The sequence below is a fragment of the Lonchura striata genome, chromosome 1A (genome assembly GCF_050655825.1).
Source record: "Lonchura striata isolate lonStrDom1 chromosome 1A, ASM5065582v1, whole genome shotgun sequence".
Taxonomy (NCBI): domain Eukaryota; kingdom Metazoa; phylum Chordata; class Aves; order Passeriformes; family Estrildidae; genus Lonchura; species Lonchura striata.
Window position 1 is genome coordinate 16371330 of NC_140741.1, and position 24017 is coordinate 16395346.

Genomic DNA, 24017 nt, shown 5'->3' on the forward strand with positions numbered 1-24017 from the left:
TGTATGTAGTATCTATATAAAACTATTAGATTTATTATACAGTGGCAAGTGTTGCCTAGAAACTGGTTGCTATGCAAGTTAAATTCTGAAGAGTAGGAGGTGTGTAATTAGCTTTAAATATCATCTATGGTTAGTAATTACCCTGAGAAATCAGTGACACAAGGGGATGTGTTCATGGAAGGCAAACTTTAAAAATTGTCTTGATTAGCAAATGGTACCCTTAGTTCCAGGCATGAAGGTGAGATGCTGAAGTCCCCTCAGTTTTGGGATTTTTTTCAGAACTAGCCCTTGTACTGGGCTTACTCCTGAATGTTGCTGAATGCTGGAAACATTCTTTGGATTTTGTTTGACCTCACCTCTCCAAAGACTTAATCCTTCAGCTCCATGTGATAGAGAATCTATTGACTGTCCTGAGGCTGGGAAAGGTGTTGTTGCAGGTCACAGGAATCAAGTACAAGGAAAATATTTATTTTTGTGCCAACTGAGCTAAAAAATCCCTTGAGGTTTCTGCAGTGGATGTCTTACTCAGATTAAGGTGTTTCTTGAAGCTCTTGAAAATTGGTTTAGAACAAACTTTATTCCTATAGATATAGGAAGGATGTTCTCAAGTGTCGACTCAGATGACAGAGTGTTTCTCAGGGTGAACTTGAGTTACTCCCTACCATTCTTGAACAATAAATCAAGACAGAGAGCTGCATTAGCCTAAAGATCCTTTTCTGAAAAGAACTTTCCCTTCTTCAATTTTTCAAGTCGCTACTGGCGCCGATGGAATCGATTCTGCAGAAGGAAGTGCCGTGCTGCTGTCAAGTCCAATGTTTTCTATTGGCTGGTGATCTTCCTCGTGTTTCTCAACACTCTCACCATTGCCTCTGAGCACTACAACCAGCCAGACTGGCTCACGGAGGTCCAAGGTGAGGAGGAGCTGCTGGCTCTGTTCATTATGGGGGGTGTCAAAAAAGGGAGCTGAGAGCTGATGCATTAAACCATGCAATGTAAAAGGAGCGTGCACAGCTCCGAGCACTCCTGTGTCTGTGGAGGGTCCTAAAGAATACAATAAACTTATCTGCCTGTGGTGGGGGAAGCTATAGAAAAGATGTAAAAACCTCCTTTCCAGCCAAAGCAGTGTTCCATTGGGTGTAAGTGAAATCAGAAGATTATGCTAATTTTAAATAAATATTTGCAGCAACTGGATTCCCAATTTATGGCTAGCTACTGGGAACCCCACATTGTCCAAGGTTTCCCCTGAAATGGCATTTATAATAAATTCTAATTATCAGGGAGGTGATGAAGAGTGATTTGTTACGTTCTTCTGTCTGCAGAACAACTGAATTCTCTCTGGAGGTGAGAGCAGCTGAAAAGGCTTAATTAAGCAACAGTAGGTAGCACAGCAGCTCTTCTATTCCCACTCTCCTCTGCAGATGACGGGTGTGAAGGCAGGTTGTGCATGGGAAGGCGTGTCCCTGCCATTGGAGGTTGTGTAATACATTGCAGCTGTATGTGCAGTACATGAGAACTGCTGTAACTCTCTTGCTAAAACATTTCTGTGAATGAGATGCCCACGCTTTTCAAGTTAATTCTTTGACCCAAGCTATGCGAAGTTAACTTTTCAGACTGATCCTTAAAATGTTTTCTTAGAAGCAACGGCCAATGATTAGTTGTGATGATCTTTTCACTAAGTTTCCTTAATCTGTTTCTTTTTGCTTTTCATGAGACACTGCCAATAAGGTGCTGCTAGCTCTTTTCACGGCAGAGATGCTGCTGAAGATGTACAGCCTTGGTCTCCAGGCCTACTTTGTGTCCCTGTTCAACCGCTTTGACTGTTTCATTGTGTGTGGAGGCATCTTGGAAACCATCCTGGTGGAGACGAAGATCATGTCACCGCTGGGCATTTCGGTTTTGAGATGTGTGAGACTCCTAAGAATATTTAAAATCACAAGGTACTTTATTGCTTCTCTGGGGCTGGAGGAGGGCTGCTGCTCAGTGCACAATATATATGAGTACAAGTAATTCAAATCCCCGTTTACTTTCACTTTTTCTACTACTAATTAGGTAGTGAGAGTGCTACAATGCTAGATTACTAGTCCTCATCTTCTGAAGTCTGTAACAGGATGGGGAGGGCTGTACAGGCTGGACATCCATCCCCAGTGTGAGGGGTGAGGAGTCTGGCACAAGCAGCTGGAGACACTCAATACCACGTAAAGTGTTAAACTGAAATCTGGAATCATGTGAACTGACCTCGGGCTCTTACAGTTCTCTGCAAAAGAGAAAGAAAACCAAACCAGCCAATAGCTTTGTGACCTCCTCTGATGCTTTTTGATGACAGAGAGGAGCCTGAAAGGCTTTGAGCCAAACCAGCATTTGACTGAGGAGCCCATGCCAGCTCCAGTAGGCTCAACAGTGACCTGAGTGGGAGATTGTGTCAATACCAGCAGCTACAGGCAAAGGATGTTGCCAGCTATTCCCCTTCCAAGGAGTCTATCACAAAGCAGCAACTTTATGAAGAAACCAGACTTTTTCCATCTTCCAGTATCTCCTCTTTTCTGTTTCCATTCTTTCCCCTCTCCCTCTACATAAAGGCACAGTAATATCTATTAAACAGTCACTGCTTGCTGAGCCAGGTACCTCCAAAACACCAGCTTGGTTTGGAAGGGCTTTTTCAGCTTGAGGGGAGTTTGTAGGAGAGATCAGCTCCAAACTTACCCAGAGCTGTTGCAACAAATCATCCAAGCACTTGCCCCAGGCAGCACAAAGTTTGCCTTTTCCCATGTGGGCACCACCAGCACCTCACAAAAAGCTTGACTGAGGTTGTGAAAGAGTTCTTTTTCTGCCTGCTCAGCCATGAAAATGTCCCTACAATTCCTGTAACACCCCCCCACCCCTCCCCAAGAGGAAATTTCTGACAAATTTAGAGATAGAAAACACAGCACATGAAAAAAACAAGTCCAAAGCTGAGAGGCAGAAAAAACAACAGACTTGGAACTGTGCATCATGCAAGATTTGCCCTTAAATCTTCTGAGGTTCAGATCTCTGGCAGGATGGATGGATCTCAGGGTCAGATGGTAGAGACAGAAAACTGGTTCACAGTCTCAGAGAGAGGCCAAAACAAACCTACAACTCTTTCAAAAGTGGGGGAAAAGTGGTCTGTTTGCATGTGTGATCATAGAAGAGGGGAAAACCCTCCTGAGGGGAAGGTTCCCTCCCAGAAAGGGGAAATAAGAGTTTCCAGCAAGAAAGGCATCTTTGCTCTTTCAGAAATAGTGGGGATCTCTGGTGTGGGGATTGTTTTTCCTGGATCTGTCCATGACCAAGTCCTAGGCCTGGTTCCTGAAGAAAGCAGTAGCTGTTTCAGGCACTGGGTAATCAGATACACCCAGGGCAACATACCAATAGCTATAAAAGCATGAGCTTCAACATAGCATCCTGGAGAGGTCATTGTTTTTTCAAGACATGTCTCCACTCCTACATGAAATATATAAGCTAGCTAAGAGAATTCTCTAACAGAAAGGCAAACATTGAGAGAATATCATTAATGCTTTAGAAAACCTGAGCTGGTGGAGTACTCACATATTCCTAAAGCTTCTGGCAGAAATGTGATGATGGAACCAATCAGCAGTAGGAGTGGTTACATTTGCCTTCACTCTGCAGCACAATTAAAATACAATTTTTCCTGGAAAAAGTATTACCTGGAATATGTCTCCTGCAATTGGTGCATGGGTCTGTGTGTAAAGCTCAGAGCTAAGGAAGAACTCATGATTCATAATGTATTAATCAGATTTTTCTCTCTTTCTTTCTTTCCTATTCCTAAAATATTGACAAGTAGGCTGCAGTAGTTTCAAATTTATATGTTTTGTAATTATTCATAATTTTCTTCATAATTCTTCACTCTGTGGGTGAAGTTCACCCTCATGTGGAAGACCCTAACACAAGCCTCCTAAGCAATATTTTAGGCTCACTCATGCCTTACTGCAGGACAGAATACTTTGGCATTAAAGACAAACTTTTACTTTCTCCAGTAAATTACACATTTTTCTATTGCTCACTCAGCTCTGAATACAATGAGGATTTATTAATGACATTATCAACACTGGTGGAATACCCCATCTGAGTACAATGATAATTCAGAAAGATACAACACTGGAAAGCTAGGAGGGGCAGGAGGAATTATAGAGTCATGTTTTATATCAAGCATACATTCATGAGCATATGGGGACATACAGTGGAAGTGAGAAAAGTGATAATCTAGGATATCAAAAGGGTACAAAGCAGGACAATTACTCTGGTAAGACTATATCAGAAGGTAGACCATTCTTTATATATTTGCATCGATTTTCCATTGTAAATACCATGCACAAACAAATTCTGGGTCATCAAGATGATACAATTCTACAAGAAACACAAATATAGCTCCATAATAGAATAGGAACAAATAAAGATACCATCAGATGAACAGCACATCATTTTAGAAACATTTTTTAGACTTTCAAGACCAAACATTTCTTCCAAAATTATAAATACATTAGACAAGCAGACAATGTAATCTGTTTTATTCTCCCTAATTTTTAAAGTGCTGTGCAGAACATCTCACTTTGTTATGAGGAGACAGGTTATTTTTTCATTATAAATAATCTTTTACTGCTTTATTTGTATTATAGTCCTTTGTATTTAAAAAATAAATCATATAATTTGTGACAGCATACAGAAATTTGATGTTTTATATCTAGTCCTGCCACTAGGTTAGTCACTGTTATTTGTAGGGAGGAGAGATGGGGTGCCCCATTTGTTGTACGTTCTGTCAAAAATCACTGTCAAAGTGGTTTTATATTGGATGAGCAGGGTGGGAAGCTTTCCAATAATGAGTCTGCCAGCTGTTGCTGCTGCTTTAAGCCCTGCATCTGTGATTGCCAGAGATGTGATCATAAAGCTATAGGGGAAGGCAATGGAGAGAGAGGGGAGGGAGGGGAGTAGAACAGGGTAAGCTCTAATCCAGTTCTGCAATGGGTTGTGGTGTGAGGTGTTGAACAAACCACTTGACTTCTGTGCATAATTCCTGCTTTGAAACAGGGATCACAGTCACATCCTGCTCACCTGGGGCTGTGCAGATCCTCCTTCACTGGCACCCTCAAGGGCCTGGGATCTGCAGTGGGGGCTGTTCAGAAGCACACCCATTTCCCCATAAATCTGAGGCAGCAGCACTGTTTTCTCTCATACTTCCCACTAAAAGCTGCCTGGTCCAAACCTTCCTATTCCATCCAGCATCCAGTGCTGACTTTTCCTTTGTAGTAAGGTGATAACCAGAGAGGATGAAGTAGTGAGAACCTTCTTCTTCAGCCATTGCTGACATGAAACCCTTGTGTTTCACTGAGTAGTCCCAGATCTCACTCTTTGAGGGAGGTCATGTTAGTTCTGCAACCACCAGATGGGACAGATGGTAACCTCAGGTCAGGCTTCTAGGACCCTAAGATAAAACTATTGTTATTTTCACATCCTAATCAGTCAAACATTTCTTATCCTCTCCTTTTTTCTTTTTCTCCTTTTTTTTTTTTTCCCTGATTGGTTTATTTACTTTTTTTTGTGGTGCTATATTTCTAGTTAGCAGTAGTACACAGATAAAACAGCACTGATCTTGCCACCAGGCCATCTCAGTTAATTGCTTGAAGCTTGATACTTATATAAGAATCTGAATGCCAGGTATTGAGCTATTTGTAAGAAATGCAGAGGTGATAGAAGTCTACACAGTTGTGAGCTGATATAGCAAGGTCTTTAAGCTTAAACTGAGTCGCTGGGACTGTTCACATGTGTAACAGCTCCACTGCTTCTTAAGGGCACTGCTAGGAAGACCTAGAAAATGTGTCCTGGCTGACATTGGAGGACTTGGAGATATTCTGGAGCACATCAACCTCTGCTTTAAGGACCCTGAATTCATTTGACTTTCATGAGAATGAATTTTTCCCTTCTCCTGTGTCACTTTCCCTTCTTTCCAAAGTGTGAATGTATGTGAGCTGTGAGCATAACTGCAAACACAGGGAGCTGTTACATTGCACATTTCGTGTGGATATTTGGTGGCACTGAGCCCACAGCTTCCATGCCCTTACCTTTGTTCTGTAGTTTTTCATTGCTCATCTCTTTAATTGCAGTTAAACTTTAAAGCATCCTAGTTTTCTCTGAAGTGCTGAAGCTGGGTTGGAGGGAAAACATCACAGCTCTCTTTGAAGCTGAGTCCTTGGAGATGAACCTGCTGCTGAACTTGAGAGGACATGGTGATGTCCCTCTGCAGATCACATTGCTAATCTTCCTGAAGTGGCTGGGCTGCTCAGGCAGCCCTGCCTTCCACAGGACAAAAAAAGTATTCTTTTTAGATCAACATTTAAAAAATATGAATTTAACTAGGATTTTAAGAAACCTTGTCTGTAACGAGGATGTATACTACCTTCAGAAAAAAATGATGAGTTGAAGGATAAGGTTTCCACAGAAGAGCCAGAGCACCAGTCTGCCATCCTTTTTACCTGGAACTTTTGTCTTCAGGGAAAGTATGGTTAGCAATGCAGAATCCTCTGAGAAAAGAAATGTTCAAAGTTGTGGGCCTTGAGAGAAGGGATTAGAGGGCCTTGGCAGAGTCTCAAAGCATGGTGGCACAGGCAAACACTGCTGGCTTGCTGACCTGTGAAAGCTGTTGAGGCTTTGCCGATAATGTGCATCAAAATGAGGCGATTGGAGGATGAGAGCTAATCTTCAGCCCAGTCTGAAAACTCTGCCAGCCTCAAAGCACAAAAGAGAACAGCTCATGACCAGCTAACCAGTAGATCAGACGTGATTGAGCACATGCAAGACCAAAGTGGAAGTTGCTTCATGGGTGATGTGGTGAATTCTTTAGAATTTTTTTCTAAAGCCTCTTCCCAGCTTGTGAATATTCTGCAGGCTGGCAAGGAGTGCAAACTTACATGCTGCAGCAAACATGCTGCTGGCATCTCTCTGAACCCTAAACTGGAACCACAAGGGCAAAAAGATCCTATCCTCTCCCTGCATCATACATGAGTCTGAACTGGGCACACGCCTGAATACGCTGGGAGAAAAGGTCTTAACCATCCTGTCTCTTGACTGAAGCAATTTGAAAATGTTCTGCAGCCTCTTGGAGATGTAGAGTAGGTTTGAAAACAAAATAAACAAGTAATACTGTAGTTTTCCAAATAAATATAGATCTGGGGTTTTCTTTAGTGTCCTTGTAAAAGGAGCATTGATACCTTTCTCATTCCTCCCAGTCCCAGAGAGCTCAGCAACCTCTCTGTGAGTGAGCCCAAGCACACACTCACACACTCCAAATTTTGGGTAACTTTGTATTTGCATCCAAACAGTTTTCCCATCTGTTCTTGCTAGTTATTACAGGCCATTCTCTGGAGTGAGGTATTCTGGCTGCCACAACATCTGTGAGTGTTGTAATGAGGTTGGTTAGAATGTAACTCACTGAAGCAGCAAGAACTAATCACTGTATATTGATATAAGATGTGCAGAGCCTTAGATGGAGAGTGGTGTAATAATCTTATGTGTGTGTGTGTGTGTGTGGAGGGAGTGGGGGGTGGGGGGAATTGTGTATGTACACGTGTGGTAGTAAAATTACTCATTAGCTGCAGTAGGTCTCGTTATCTTAGGGAGGCACATCAATGATTCACTGCTTAACAGGGTGTTTGGAAATGCCTGCTTTACACAGAAGGCAGCCTGAACCAATATCCTGTGCACTCCATAAGCACCTGTCTCGAACCAAAAGAATTTTAACTGCTTCTGTTTTCTCTCCCAGATATTGGAACTCCCTGAGTAATCTTGTGGCTTCACTTCTGAATTCAGTCCGCTCCATTGCTTCCCTGTTGCTGCTTCTCTTCCTCTTCATCATCATCTTCTCACTCCTGGGGATGCAGCTCTTTGGGGGCAAGTTTAACTTTGATGAGATGCAGACCAGGAGGAGTACATTTGACAACTTCCCTCAGTCCCTCCTGACTGTGTTCCAGGTAAGGGCACGAGTGGTCCCCGGGGGCCAACACATTGTGTTTTCATGGGGCAAGATAGGTCCTGCAGCCTGACAGGCCCTAGGATGGGGCTGGACCCTAAAGCTCCAGGCTCCTAAGAGCTGCCAGCATGGAGTGTTCCCTCCCAAAGCAGGAACAAAGATAAAACCCCTGTGTGTTGCAAGGCCATGGAGCAGAGCAGGACAAGAGAACAGCCATCGCCACGTCCCTGGGCAGTGCTTGCTGCCAGAGCCCAGCCCTGCTGCTGTCTCCCTGCTCTGGGGAACAAATACCTGCTCACAGAAGTAATCCCATGGGCCTTTAAGCCCTCTGAAGCTTTGGGAGTGACCCACCAAGAGCCTCAGCATCATAATTTCACTGACATGTGAGGAGAAGGGCAATGGCCTGGAGGGCTGTGCTGAGGGCAGTGCTAAAGGGTGTGGAGCCTGTCTGAAACAACAGGAACATGGGAGGGAAATGCTTGGAGCAACGGGGACACTTGAACAGATTTGTCTAGGAGAGCCATTGCCTTTAGCAATCATCTTCAAGAATACACTATTTGGGGATTTTTCACACTTTGAGCACAGGCCTTCTTTGCATTTTCTTTGTTCTGTGGGGTTTTTTTTGGTTTTTTTTTTTAATGTTCTAGATGGACAGAGTCTCCATCAGCTCCATCCTGGGGGTGGGGGTGTTCTCTAGGACAGTGGGTATCTTTGTGTTAATGGGGTTTTTAAATTCTCTGTGTGGTCTAACACTGTATCCCTTATTGGTGGGAATGTGTCATTTAGATCCTGACTGGGGAGGACTGGAATTCGGTGATGTATGATGGGATCATGGCTTATGGCGGCCCCTCTTTTCCAGGAATGTTGGTCTGTATTTACTTCATCATCCTCTTCATCTGTGGAAACTGTATCCTTTGATGCTACTCTTTTCTGCAAGAGGGGATGAATTAAAACCACTATTTGCTTTGATATGTCAGAAAATAGTGAATTTCACACCTCACGTTTTTGCCTTTTCCCTACGTCTGAATTTTAGCGTTACACTGCCAAAAGTTTAAAAAGTTCATTTTGTTTTAGCTGGTGCTAAGGCATATAAACAGTTGTAAGAGCCAGCTATGTGCTAGTTCCACAGGCTAGCTTTTATTTAGTATCTTTACATGTTTAGTGTTTTTATTTTTCATTCCCCTTAATTCTCTCATATGTTTTTCTTTCCTGCCTTCTCCACAAGCTAATCTCTGGGTGTTCCTACTGTACTTACTGCATTTTTTTTTTTACTTTAATGACTTCTTTTAGTAATATATTCCATGTGCTTCCATCCAAGTCTTACGTGGAATAGAAATATGTATAATCTGCAATATGCTATATGTAAATGATATAGTAGGAGTAACATATGTTTGACATAATTGATTTATGTGAGATCATGTATTAATTCATGTATAAACTAACAGGACCTGTGTTCCATTTCAGTCCCTGCAATCTGTGTGTTCTTCAAACAGAAAATTTTGTGCTCTGTTATCTTCCAGCCTGTGCTGGAGTAACTTCAGTTGAGTAACTTCAGTTCTGTCTGGCTTTAAGGTGAAATGAGGGCACTGTACTCACCCCAGGAGGCACAAAGCACATTGCAGGATTGTGCTGTGAGTGTCTCTTCACAGGAATTTGCATGTAACATAGAGCTGCCATTCTGTTCCCTATCGCAGTTTGCTCCAAATTTGTCCCTGTTTAGTTTCTGCTTCCCTAATAAATGGCCCTCCTGTGTCAGAGGTGACATTTCCTTTTATACTGATGCTTCTATAAAGCCACCTTATAGACTCAGCCCAGCTCTTCTGGCCTGTGCCCATAATTCAGATCTCTCTAACCCTGTTATTTGACATTTGGGTTGACCTTCATGCCCTCACTTCAAAGTGCGATGGTGCAATTCCACTTATCTGAAGGTCAAGGTAGGCAATCTGGCTGACAGATTTTAAAAAAACCTACAACTTGGATCCCCTTGTGAAAATGTGAGCCAACTCTACAATGCTGGCTGACTTTGGAGCCTTTAGACCTTGGAGCCCAGGGAGGGGGGGATGTCTGTGTTTCCAGCCTAAGCCTTGAACCAGGGTTTGCTTAAAAGTTATTGTGGTATAATAAGACCTACACTCAAGAAATGTATAAAACAACCTTGTGGTCAGATTTGTAACATGAGATCTGAACACTGACTGGTAAGACAAGAAAACAATTGTGATTCCTTGCCCTTCAGCTACATGGGCATGACTGGCCATGCATGGAATCTCTGCTAGGAGATGGCAGAGTTGTCAGCTCAACCCTTCACTGTCCAGACTAAATTAACCTCAGAAATACTCATCAGAGTACTGTGCTTGCTGTCCATAATATCCACTCGTGCAACCTAAACTGTCAAAAGATGCTAAGCATTCCATACTCCTCTTATGTTCAGTGGGATTCTCTGCACAGAGAGAGATGCTCTTGGGAAACTGGAAACTAAAATGTAAATCTGTAAATCTGCTGTTTTACATCAGCCATTCTGTTGTGAAATGTTGAAAACCCACAAAGTGTGTTATCTGTGTGGAAGGAAGGTGTAGGTTTGTGCATGATGGATACGCAGTTGTGTGAAATGGAAGTTTGGAAAATCCAAGAGATCTGATGACAGGTTGCTAAAAATTTTCAATTAAGAAACCTTTGGTATAATCTTTTCCTGCAGTTTTCAAAGCCTGTTTTCTTTAAGTAGCACACAAACAGATATCCTCCTGAATGTATTTTTGGCCATTGCTGTGGACAACCTTGCTGATGCTGAGAGTTTAACATCTGCACAGAAAGAGGAGGAAGAGGAAAAAGAAAGGAAAAAGCTAGCTAGGTAAATCCATTTGCATACACCTATCTGCACACATTCCTGTGATTACACACAGCATGGAGATATATATATATATATATATATATATATATGTATGTATGTATGTATGTATGTATATATATGAATAAGATGCCTATACATAGATGTGTGTATATATAATATATATAACTTGTCGGTATGTGTATAGATTTTACATGTGATTAATGTCATTGTATTTGGAGTTATGTATATATAAATTTTTATTAAAAGGAATTCCTGCTGTAAGTCAGGAAAATCTTGTGAGCTAGGAATCCCTCCTCTTGCAGTGGTGTGAGCGGAGGAAAGGAAGTCTGGGTTACTGATGAGTTTTCAGAGCATCAGCAGAGAATGAATGTGAAATGGTGTGCATCCCATTTGAATCTCCCTACTATCTTCTGATTGCTTTGGGCCATGAGGAATATATTAGCAGCTGCTTTTTTTTTTTGATGCCACATGCTGCTCTTCTCTTGCCAGCTCTTTTAGTGCTTCTGCAGACACTTAAGGGGCACAAGCTGCATGAGGAGCTCCTCTGTCATTCCCAGCTGCCAACAGCAGGGAAGCCTCTCCTTACTCATCCTATTCACTGTCTTCCAGGCTGCTGGGAGGAGATCTCTTGTGCAGCTCTTTCTGCTTCATCCTGCATGCAGCTCAGCAGATTTCCCTCTCTCTAGGGGTGCAGTGAGGGGCAAAACATTTGTAGGCAATGTAGCTGGAAGTTCACAAGATATGGGTTGAAAATAGTCCATGCCTTTGTCATTGGGTGAACAAAGGGATCTCAGCTGACAGACCTAAAATGTGCATTTTCACAAACACACAACACAAACACATGCCATTGAGAAAGCTACAAAATAAGGGACACCATAGAATAAAAATAGATCAGAGTCTCTGCCTTTGCCTGCAAATGAGGACAAGGTGGAGCCTGGTATGGAAGCTGAGTTCAGAATGGGGATGCCAGCCAGCTGATTGTTCTCATGGTGTGTGCTGTACTACATTAAATTCCTGAAAGAGAAGCAGCTTTCCACCTTTGTAACTCTTTGGTTTTTATCTTGTAAAATTGCTAGGACTGCTAGTCCAGAAAAGAAACAGGAGATGGAAAAAACAGCTGTGGAGGAAGAGACAAAGGAGGAGAAAATTGAGCTGAAATCGATCACTGCTGATGAAGAGTCCCCACCTGCTACCAAGGTAAGGTCTGCTGGCAGCCAGCACTCTGTGCAGTGATGGCATCAACAGCTTGGGTTTCTAAGGGAATGAAAACTGTCTGCCTTGTCTGATAAAGCCTTTGATGCTTCTCCTTCCATTTCTGTCAGATCAACGTGGATGATTATCAGCCCAATGAAAATGAAGAAAAGAGCCCTTATCCCACAACAGAAGCACCAGGTACACATATCCCTCCTTGTCTGCCTCACTCAACAGCTGCTAAGCTCCAGTTGCTAATGTACACAAAGCCAAATTTTGGTAGCAGGTCTGCTGGAAATGCTTTCATGATGGGACAGGATGGTGTCCTTGTATGTGTTTGCATAGGTGTGGACCCGGCCCTTTGAAGTCCCTATACTGATCAGTCGTATTTGATTTGGTCTCCTGTAAAGCTCTTTTCTTGGAAAATACAGAGCTGCACAGAGAATCAAATCATATAAAAACCTCCCTGTTTGAAAATATACATGTGACACTGTTTTCAGTGTGCTTTATCAGTTCTCAGTGGTCAGGGGAGTCTCACAGCAGACAGTCATGAAAGGGAAAGTGCTGAATGCCTTTTTGCACTGTTTTCGAATCAAAAAGGACAATGTGACACAGCATAACTCTAAAGGCATAAGATCTCAGCCTAGAAGTGTAAGAAACAAGCTGTATCATTAGTTAGGCTGGTTTTCAAGCCAGGTGGGCCTAATTAACTTCATTCTCAGATACTTGAAAGATTGGCTGAAGAAATCTCAGAACTTTAAGCAGTGTTCATGAGACCCCAAATGGGGGATGGGATTGGAGCTAGTCAATTCAACTCCCATTCTTGGAAAAGTGCTGGAACAAAGGACTAAACAAACCATAAGACCATAAGATAAGGAGATGATCAGCAGCCAACACAATTTGCCAAGAGCAAGTCAGATCAAGTCACCCTTATTTTCTTCTGAAAGGGGCTGAAAACACTTGTAGTCAGGAGAAAAGAACTAGATGCCATATTCTTTAACTTTGCTAAGGCTTCTGACCATCTCTTACAGTGTTCTCATAAGCTGACTAGAAAAATATGGTCTACATGATGGTGAGAGAAATTATCAGTCCCCTTATGGGGAGAGTAGCGATAGCCCAAGTGAGTTTGTACAAGGCAAAAGCCTGTCTAGAGTTCAGCTCAGTTCATTGTTAATGACCTGAATGATGGAAGAGGCAATATGCTTATTACATTTGTAGATGACACAAAGCTAGGAAGGACAAGAAGCGTGCTGGAGGGCAGCATTAGAATTCAAAGAGCTCCCGAGGCCCTGGATAAATGGTCTAAATAAAATTGAAAGTGCCAGGCTCTACGCGTAGACAGGAATAAACAATTCACAAATAAAGGATCTTAGCTAGTTAGGTAACAGTCCTTGAGAAAAGGATCTGAAGCTTTTGACCACAAGCTCAACAGATGTCAGCATAAAAACTGTGTACAGATAGGAGAATTATCTCCATTATGAAGCAACAGATTTAATAAGATTCATAGCATATAGAATTTTCTAATGGTGAGGCTGTAAAAGTTCACAGAGATGGTTGTGGAAGCCCAACATCACTGAATGTTGTTAGGGACAGGGCAGAAAAATATCTCCCAGAAAAGGCTTAGATAGAATAATTAATTGAACCTGAGTTGGCAGAGGCATTTTTGTGATCCTGCCCTGCCCTGCTCTTTTGTGTTTCTGTGATTATGTAAGAAGCTCTAAAACACTTTCTCTTCTATTCCATGATTCCTAATAAATAAATGTCTGATAATAGGTTGATTTGATAGGCTAAAAAAGAGCACAATAGTTCATTTTTAGTAGATGGACAAGAGCTTCAGACAAGCAAAATGGAAAACTGTTCATTGCATTTGATTTTCAGTACAAGAAGTCCTCACATATGCTGTACTTGTATTCTTCCATATTTATAGGAAATTTATCAGGAGTAGAGTGGGATTCTAACTCTGAGCAATAGTGCTTTAACACTGCCTGAGGCAGTTAATCTTTCCATCACCTCTGTAGGCCCAGGCACTTACTGGACATACATCCCTAGTTGCTATGGGGTTTGTGGGAGTCTTTAGTAAAAAGCACAAATTAAAACAGCTTGATACAGTTTTGTTTCTGTTTCTCAGCTGGCTTGGATTTGCAGAAAATTGCATTTTTTTCAAGTGAAATAACAATCATCTGAATGTCAATTTTAAGTCTACTGCTAATACAATTGGGGTTTGTTTACTTTCTGTAGACAGCTTAGAAAGAGTAGCTTATAAATGGAAAATATAGCAAAACACTACATCTACTTTTTTTTGCCATGCATAGAATTAGAGTGCAGAAAATCAAGTGAAAACATTTTTAATGCCTGCCTCGGGTGCCAATCCCTGTCTTAAAATACTTTTGAACACAACCTAACATTTGAATGGATTATCAGTTTTTTTCCTGTCTCCTATTAGAAATGCAAAGGGCCACCATCTTGCTCACTTGCCATTGCATGGCCTCAATGCCATTTTTAAACAGACCTGTCCCCTGAATTGTTTATCAGTTCTTTGTGAAGACTGAAGATTCTGTGTTCAGAAACCACTTCAACTGGCCACTTCATTTGTTTTTCCTAACAACATAGGTTCTTTCCTAACCTACCTTGCTCATTCTCTGACTTGTTTCTGCTCCTTAAACCAGTTTTCTCAATAACCTCTCCTGACTCTGTTTCCTGCACAGTGTTGCTCCTCAGCCCCAGAATAGTTGCAGCTCCTCTGGTCACCTGGCCTCTTTTTCAGAAGGACAGACTAGTTCTCCCAGAGATTTGTGTATACTAGAAGGATTATTATGATGATATGTTTATTACAGGAAGACAGGGACCTAGCCTTGCAGCCTAGGACAGAAATAGACAAAGAATTCGGAATGTCAGATGAAGGTAAAAGCTTGGGATGATTCATGGGAGCTTGAAGAAAAATAATGTCCTTATACGAGAGTTCTGGTCTTTGTACAGTTAAAAAAACCCTCCCCATCATCAAATTTCTCACTGATGCTGCACTGTAGCCTGTTTGTGCTTGTCTCCACAGCCAAAGAACATTCACTTCTACAAATGTGAGCAGCTGTGCTGCTTCTATATGGAGGTAGATAGCATGGGCAGTGACCTGGGATGAGGCTGTAATCATGTCATTCTTTGTGAATTTGGCCCTCAGTGTTTCCTTTCTTCTGCACCTTAGACTCTAAGTGAAAAGTAGAACATTGTTCTTTATCTATGGCTGAGGAACTGAATGTGCTTTTCAATCTGAAAGTATTTGGTTCCCAGCGTCATTAATCTATATTTCTTGCTGTATGGCAGACACAAGAAAAAGAGGAGACGAACAATGTTCTTTATGGTCTTCATAGGGCTGATCCTTCTGCTGAGGGTCTCTTTCCCAGAGGCATTGCTCCATGCCCATTTAAAAGTGTATTTTAAGCATTCCTCTGAGTAATAAAAGAAGAATGATCTCACATTGAGGGCTCAGAGCAGGGATCCAGAACACTCTTCTTAAGTATGAGTTTCAAATATCCCACATGATCCCAGGCACTGGTTTTCTGGACTGTTAAAGAAGAAACATAATTTGTTTACCTCACTCTTTGCCAGCCTCCTCTGAAGCCCACAGATAAGAGGTGCATGTGCAAAGTATGGTTATATTACATAAACCTGCACATTAACCTTAACACCTATTTTACAAGTCCTGTGTAAAAAAGTACTTCTGAAAGATATTTCTTTAACTAATAAAGCCTGTAGAAAGAGTATTACGAAGCATATTACACATAAAATTGAGCTGTTAAAAAATAGACTGACTTGAAAAGTACAGACTCTATGTACCAGCTCAAACATTTATGCAAAGATCTATCAAGCGAATTTGAGCTGAACTTTTGGCACTGGAAATGTAAAGAAAGAATCCTATTTACATGTAATATTGGCATGCCTTCAAAAAGGGCACTTTTCTCCTCTCTCTGATATCTGGATCAGGATCTGTGCTGATTCATCTGTTCTTTCTGATGTGTCCTGTAACCAGATCAAGTACAGTATCTCACCCTAAAGGAACACCATTCCTGGAGCTTATCTCCCTTTATGGACTCTAGATGAACCTTTTAATTAGAGTATCCTTCTTTGCAGTGCCTGGAAGATGAATCCGTTGTATCTAACATGTCAGGCTCTTTTCTTAAAGATTTTTTTTCCTGTCTTGCTGATTAAGTGAGAGGATTGGGATCTTTAAAATAGCAAAATTCTGTCATCTCATTTACAAAACAACATCTGATTTCAGCAAGGAGAAGAAATCCTCAAAGGCAGAAACTTTTCTTTCAGGTACCACTTAGCCTTCATCTCTGGATTTTCTATCTTGAGGTTGCTCACTGATCTGCCTGGAAATGACACAAGTTCAAGAGTCTCAGCCTCATTCCCACCTTTCTGACCTTCCCCCCCACTAAATTATAAAAGGGGGCAATTTTAAGACTTTCTGATCTGTGTAAGTCTGTGTGCATGTGCTCACTGTTTGTTCTGGGGCATGCATGTGCTCATCCAGACACAGTTCCAGATGTAGCAGCAGCTCCATGGAGATGCTCACAAATAGAAGAAAAACAATCTTGATAAACTGGAGGAATGGTCAAAAGAAAAAAATATGCCCTTCAGTAACGATGAGGTCTAAGTGCCACTTTTGGGAATAGACAGCAGCAGAAATGCAGAGCGGGGAGTGACAGGCCAGATTGTTGCTCTGTGGTAAATAATCTGTGCTTTGTACATATCAGACACTGATGGCAAATTAATGCCAAAGTACAATGAAAAGTCTCCATGAAGGACATTTAACAGGAAGATAGTATCACAAGTTACAAGAAGTAATCTAGCTTTCCTCTGAAGCAGTAAAACCTCAGCTGCAGGTTAACCCTGCAGACAATCTGGAAGCAAGTAGCAGGATGATCAGAGACCTGGGGAACACAGCACCTCAGCAAGGGCTGCTGCTGTTTTGTTCTAGAAACCAGATATTCTCCCAGAGGCATAAGAGCAGTCGTCAAGTATGCAAAAGCTTTCTGCCAGAGGAAGGCAATTTTTAATTTTCTGTCTCCGTGGAAAATAAAAAAAAACAAATAATGGATCTAGACCTCAGCAAGAAAGATTCAAATGAGCCATTAGAAGTAGCCTTTCTGTTTGTTTTTTGCAGAAGGAACTGTGAAGCATCTTAGGAGAGTGTTGTGAGACTATTGTAGGTTTACCAGCACTAATGGTTTCACAAAGAGACGAGACCAATGTCTGCTAGGGTGAGCGCTGGGTAAAGGGCACTGTCTCAAAGGAAGGAAGGGCAAGGAAACTCAAGGCTTCAGCATCCTATTTTAATGGTTTTTAGCTCTAGTTATGACAGAGACGAATGCCTCTGCACTTTGGAATGAGTTGTATTCTGCAATAAAAGACAAAAATGCTTCTTGCAGCAGAGGAAGATGAGGAAGAACCTGAGATGCCTGTCGGCCCTCGGCCTCGCCCGATGTCTGAGCTGCACCTCAAGGAAAAGGCTGTGCCCATGCCTGATGCCAGTGCTTTTTTCATCTTCAGTCCTAACAACAGGTACTTAAGAGATTGGTTAGCCAGAAGAAGGAGGTGAAGAGCTGGTACCCTTTCACATTGGGCCCCAAAAGTTATGAGGTGCAGAGCTCCCTTTCAGCAGCTCATTCCAGAGGCCTCCTTTGACCCACCTCTCCTTTAAGGCATGAAATCCTATGAAACCACAACTGTGGGGAGTACAGTGAAAATATGCAATGGGAGTTCATGGCATGTGCAAGGCTGATTGAAGACACACATTATGAAAGCTTCAGAAATAAGGGACACAGAGGCGAGTCAGTAATTGGAATTTCCTGACGCATCCAGATCCAAACTGCAGGAGAGCCATCATGCAATCAATCAAATGGGAGGTAGCAGCCTCCTGCCCAAGGGCTGCCCAAAATTCATTCCCAGTAGGGAGTTCATGTGTCTCTGCTCATTGATGCACATAAAGAATGACCATAAAAGAAGAAATGAGATGGGGAGGAGAGTCCATAACTCTAAGAGGAATCTAGGAGCACAGTTCTTCTCTCACACTTCACCCATGTGCTCCTGCAAGGCAGCCTCGTGTTGTCACACCTGCCTTTCGAGAGCAGATGTGCAGGACCTGTGGGTGGAAGGCTTTTAGGAGACAGGTGAGTTTATCTTTGCAAGGGCACAGCAGGAAGCTCACTGCCCAATGGTCTGTGCAGCACCACGTATTCCAATGTCTCTCCTGAGGACTCAGCCTTCAAACACAGCCCCAGAGGAAGGCAGGTCTGTTCCTGCACTGCTGAATTCAGAGCCATTTTTTTCCCAGCAGAGCTTGTGCCACCCCTCCGTGGGTATGTGTAACAGGGAGGGACTGAGCTCGTGGACTGTAATGCTAGCTTTGCCACCCACCCCCTGTCATTTGTAGAACTAAATTAACCTCTGCAGTCATCTGTAAAATTGCTATGATAGGGACTTGGAGCCCTAACAGCCAAGAGTAGAGTTAAATAGATTAATGAAGTGCCTGTAGAATTATGCAAAGTGCTGTCATGGGGTTTAACTCCTCACACCCTGCTACCAACATATGGAAAGTGGTGTCATGGTCTCCAGTAAGCAAGTTTGATGGGAGACTGCTCCTTCTTTACCTTTTAGTTTCCCACTAAGAGCACCAAGTGGGCCTGTGTTTAGCATACAACATGCATGGCATGTCTCTCAGAAGTCATTTACTGATGCCAGCCTCCCCTACATCCCTTTGGCCAGGCCTGTACTCTGTTAGCAAGGCAGATCCCCCACAGGTCCTGTTAAGTGACACTCCAGCCCCAGCTCAGAAAGACATTGGCACTCTAAAGCCTGTTTCTGCTGCTTTCCTCCTGAATGAATCAGGAATGGTTCCATAAATGAAAGCAAGGGATATAATTCTGGGCTGGCAGGTTTCAGACCACATGGAAATCACAAAAAGCTCTGTCAGGAGGGAGTGATTGTTCTCCATTCAAACACATTGAGTGTGAGTCCTGTGTGGAGAGCCAGCAATGCCCTGCACACCTTGTCCCTGTGCTGGGGCAAAGGGAAGATGCTCTGCAGGGCAATCCTCCAGTCCTGCTGGCAGAAGAGGAGGGGGGAAATGTTTCCCAGGTCTTACTGTTCTTTGAGAGATACATTTGTGCCTCTCCTCTCTCTTGCAGGTTTCGTGTCCACTGCCATCGAATCGTTAATGATAACATTTTCACCAACCTGATCCTGTTTTTCATCTTGCTCAGCAGCATCTCCCTGGCAGCTGAGGACCCCGTGCGACACCTCTCCTTTAGGAACCAAGTATGCTCCACATCCTCCTTCCCTCCCTGGGTATTGCAAGTGTGGTACAAGCAGATCATCATTTGAAGCCAGGAAAGGCAGAAAAGGCTGCATCGGAGGCTTGGGAGTGCCTGTCTTCCATAATTTCTGCCTTTTGTAGGCTGTGTGTGAAACCATTATGTTTTGCAGGAAATATGAGTCAGTGCAGAATCTGGCCTCCAGTTCACTTCAGAAGCATGTGTAGGGAAAGGAAGAGCAGGAGGCTGAAGCAAATTTATTGTCTGGGATTAAAGCATTAGAAATTATCTGTAAAAACATTGATTTGGGATACAGATAATTCAATTTTGAGGGATTTTCAGGTTCCCTTTGGAACATTTGTTCTGTTGCCACATGCTGTATTTTAAACTAAAAAGCCCAGGGCCTGATTTTCATTTTATTCACACTGGTGTAAATCAGGAGTAACATTCTTGAGTTTGATGCTGTCACTCTGGGGGAAATTGATGTCATCAAGGTTAGGATCAAACTTTTTGAACACAAGCTGCAAAGCTATCATTAAATTTGAGATAGCCCTCAAAAAATATGCCGTGCTCCTCTCCTTACCTGCCCGGGGAGAGAAGAGGAAATCATTCAGCACAGAGATACATTCTCACCCTCTTTCCTAATCATTCTTATTTGCCTTTTTAAGTGTTTACTGCTCCTTTACCTTGCCAGTTGTTGTTTCCACTAGTCAGGGGTCATTGCAGAAATGAGGAGTCAGCAGACACATGCAAGACCTTTGATTTCTTGTGTCTGCAGTGGCATTTTGGTGCCTCGATGCCTGAAGAGTTTGCTAGGATTGAAAAGTGGGATGGTTTTTTTCTTGTTCAATAATAAATCCTTAATTTACTGCTCCCTGAAATATCCTGGCCTGATCATGAATTTGAACACATATGTGCATGCAGAGAAGGTGTTAATGGAAGTCTATTCCTGAGTGTATCTCAAAGTGGTTTTGCATTTTGTCCTGAAGGAGGATGCTAAATAATCCAACCTGTGCCACCAATAACCCACTTGTGCAGCCATGAGGGTGCACACTATGTAGGGATAACTGAATGCCAATATGTATTAGTGCTGCAGCATGTCAGCTGGCAGATGGGCTCCTGACATGCCACAGAAACAGAGTTGTTTGCAGAGTCCATAGCAGAGATATTTAATTGAGAGGGGAAAAAAGAGTCAGAGCTGGTTGTGCTGGATTAGAGAGCTGAAGGTTTGAAGCAAAGCATTGTTTTGTGAATGTGAAGCCACTTGTGTTGCATGAAAATCTGTGTTTAATTTTTGCAGGTACAGATGTTTAAAATGTATCATACAAGGGGATCCTGACAAGATGTTTGGGTTGCAAATGTGGCCTGCCTTTGCACTGTGATAGTAGAACAGTGAGATCGTGTCCTCCCCTGTGCCCACATGGAGCCTGGGAGGAAAAGGAAGAAAGCAAGCTGAAATCAAGCTGAAAGCAAAGCTGCCTCTGCCTTCCCTCAGCATGAGCCTGTGCTCCAGGACTTGTGCAGATGGGGATACTGCTGACACAAACCATCCCGGGGCAGGAAGACAGGGACAGAGAGCCCAGCAAGGGCTAGTGGAGAGGCTTGGGCTCAGCTGCTTTCCTGGAGCAGGCTGTGTCCTTTTGTGTCACACAGGGCTCAGGCAGAGAGTGCTTGCAAGTGCCAGCCCAGTCTGACCAAACAGCCTTTGAAGTCCAAGCAAGTGCTGAGACTGCTCCTGTTAGCAACCTTGGCAAGGTGCTCATTCACTTTAATATACTCTAGATCAAGTTCATATTTAGATAATAACAAATATGCCTGATACAACCATACAGCTGATAAATGGGGCTGTCTTCACAGGTGGGGCACTGACCATTTTCATTAGGCATGGCTTCATCTTTGCTAGCTGCAGCTTTGGGGCCACATTCACCAGTGTGTTCTAGATCCTTTGCAGGCCCCTGGTGAGGTAAAGCAGAAACAGGTACAGTTAATCATTCACTTTAATCAAGTTTGCAGCTTCTTTATGTTGGCGGAGTCATACAAAGCAGTTAGAGAGTACCTGTGAATATGGCCCACTGATTTTAAAATTATTCCATTGATAAAATAATCAAATGTCAGGACTTACAAAGCAGCAAGGCAACAGGATATTTCCAGTTGTAATGTATGTAAATTAATATAGGTTAAAATCAAGATCTGTCCCTTTGAAATGGCCCTTTCTTAATTCTCTATGCTGCAAAATTTACAGAGCCCAAGACAGTCTTGAGGAGAATTTGGGATTAAAAACTGAGTAGTGACCTGAAGAATTTTGAGTTATATGGCAGCAGTAAATGATAGATCCCACTATTTGACATGCAGTGTCTGCAATTCAATCCAGATTTGGATTGTGCTTTAACAGTGTAATGTTAAATAACCCTGGAATTTGCAGTACCTGTCCCTCTGCATTCCAAGCTGTAAGAATTTAGCCACCTATAAATCTGAGTGAGGATACAGGCACTGAGATACAATAAATGCCCATGGGATGGGAGCAGGCAGTTCCCTGCTTTATGATTATTAGTGTTTTATCAGCAAAGGTCTAAATTTCACAAATTATCCATTTTCTACAGCTTCTGTATATTGGCCTTCTGGTTTAAAACATGATGATTGTAAAACAACAGTAAACCATGAGCATGATACTTTTGATGTTCAACATTTGTTGTGTAGATAGCACTAAAGTGGATTGGGATGTTAAAATATATTGGAAACAAAGAAAGTACAATCCTGATCCCATAAATCAGTGAGAAAGTTCCCATTTACTGTGGGATGCCAACATATTGGCAGCAAAGGACATTCCTGTCCTTGATGCTGCTGCTTTAAAAGCCCCTTTACACTTCTAGACTTCTCACAGCCTCCTGTGACACAACTTTTTGTGATCTGCTGTGCATGCCACGGGTTGCTCCATCACCAGGCCAAGGTTCCTGGGAATGATGAGCATTTCAGCTGGCTGGTTATTCAGGATGCAAATAGAAAGATGCTGGATCTAAGTTAGGCACCTTTAGCAAATGACCAAATTATGGTTGCAATGCAAGGGCTGGGATGCTGTTCAATTGGCAGAGTGTTTGTTATTCATCTTAATCCAGAGTAATTCAGGACAGAGAAAAGAAATAGCTAGAGTATGATTTTAGAGTTTGCTTTCCTTCCTTTGAGAGAGGCACAGGACAAGACTGAATGGAAGTTAATAAGAAGGAATCTCATGTTTTCCACTGAGACACCAAGCAATCTTTGTGTGCTGTTTGGAATCCTATTTGAGAAAACCCTTGAATGCTCTTTATTAGATTTAAAAAAAAAAAATCCTACAGCAACCAAGAAGTTATTTTGCCTCTGTAGTGCTCATGGGATTGTAACTCAGGAAAGATTTCATGTAATGTGCTTCTTGTCCTCTGTGCCAGGACCTTCGCTGCATTCAACAGGACATGGTTCCAAAACCATTCCCTATAGAGTCGTCCTCATTCCCTCATGAAAAGAACTCGTGTATTTGATTTTAATTGTGATTTCCCACTCAAGTGATCAGCCACTGACCTACCCTCCCCACTCCTATCCCCTTTTGTTTTTACAGATTCTCTTTTATTTTGATATAGTTTTTACTGTCATTTTCACCATTGAAATTGCTCTGAAGGTAAAGTGCCCATCTTCTCTGCCATTACTTGTTCACAAGCTTTCTAGTTTTCTGCCAATCTCTGTTGCTAACACACATGCCTGTTTGTTCCCGGGTCACGCTCAGTACCACTAACCCAACTGTGCTTATTTTTCAGATCCTAGGCAATGCAGACTATGTCTTCACTAGTATCTTTACATTAGAAATTATTCTTAAGGTAACCAATCTGAGAAATACACTTGTTGTCTTCTTTTCTTTCTCTTTCTTTCATTCTTTTGCTCTCTCTCTTTTTTTCTTTTTTTAACCCCATTATTACTGCTACACAAAGGGTTGTTTTTCTTTTCATTTGATGTTTCAGTAGTTGCTTTAAAAGTCTCCTGGGAAATTTTTATATTCAGACTTGTAATTGAGGACTTATAGCAAAATAATGCTTTTTAGGGGAATTGCAATGAAAGGATGCAATGCTGGGAAATGTAAGAGAAGACCAAGAAAAAGGCCATCCCCTGATAAATTTCTTCCTCCACCCTGGCCAGTCTTTTCAAAACAGGATTTTTCTGCTCTGCAAGAAACTCTGAGTACACACACCTCTTACACAGGCAAAGAGAAGGTCTCTACTCTGGAGAAACCAGCCCAAATGGTGCCTGATGAGTTCTGTGAGCTTACAGGTGCACAGCGAAGTAGAAGGCAGGAAGCAGAGTGCAAAATCTCACTTTTTAGGTGTAGAGAGAAAACCAAGAGTACAAATCACTGAGACACCAAGGACAGTAGCTGCCAATGGAAATTGCTGCATCAAAACCCATCTTCCTGTTTCCCAGGAACATGCTCTATACCAAGGGGAATGTGCAGGAGAATGATTTAGCTTGGAAGAAAATAAAAATAGGCTGCCTTGTTCTTAACTCTAATTTTCCCAAATTAGTAGGCTAATAATTTAAATAACAGTAATTGAGAAAAGTTCTGGCTTTCTAAATGCTAGGTTCACTTGGCAGCTGGTTTTTTTTTCTCAGCAACCTAGTTTGAAGTGCTGGCAGACAGTGCCTTGGAGTTGCT

General features: G+C 42.3%; 1 protein-coding gene across 50 annotated transcripts in view; it reads left to right on the plus strand.

Annotated features, from left to right (window-relative positions):
- Nucleotides 1-24017, plus strand: part of CACNA1C (calcium voltage-gated channel subunit alpha1 C) — a 459731-nt gene that overhangs the window by 353714 nt on the left and 82000 nt on the right. For 21 of the 50 annotated variants that reach the window (XM_085568453.1, XM_085568452.1, XM_085568456.1 and 18 more), the window contains 11 exons: nucleotides 751-911; nucleotides 1712-1937; nucleotides 7790-7997; nucleotides 8783-8903; nucleotides 10727-10841; nucleotides 11918-12038; nucleotides 12164-12233; nucleotides 17459-17591; nucleotides 19217-19346; nucleotides 22932-22991; nucleotides 23128-23187. In XM_085568453.1, coding sequence (XP_085424579.1) covers nucleotides 751-911; nucleotides 1712-1937; nucleotides 7790-7997; nucleotides 8783-8903; nucleotides 10727-10841; nucleotides 11918-12038; nucleotides 12164-12233; nucleotides 17459-17591; nucleotides 19217-19346; nucleotides 22932-22991; nucleotides 23128-23187 — 1405 coding nt within the window. The remainder of the gene's footprint in view (nucleotides 1-750; nucleotides 912-1711; nucleotides 1938-7789; nucleotides 7998-8782; nucleotides 8904-10726; nucleotides 10842-11917; nucleotides 12039-12163; nucleotides 12234-17458; nucleotides 17592-19216; nucleotides 19347-22931; nucleotides 22992-23127; nucleotides 23188-24017) is intronic. The other 29 variants (XM_085568461.1, XM_085568459.1, XM_085568482.1 and 26 more) reach the window with 3 other exon arrangements.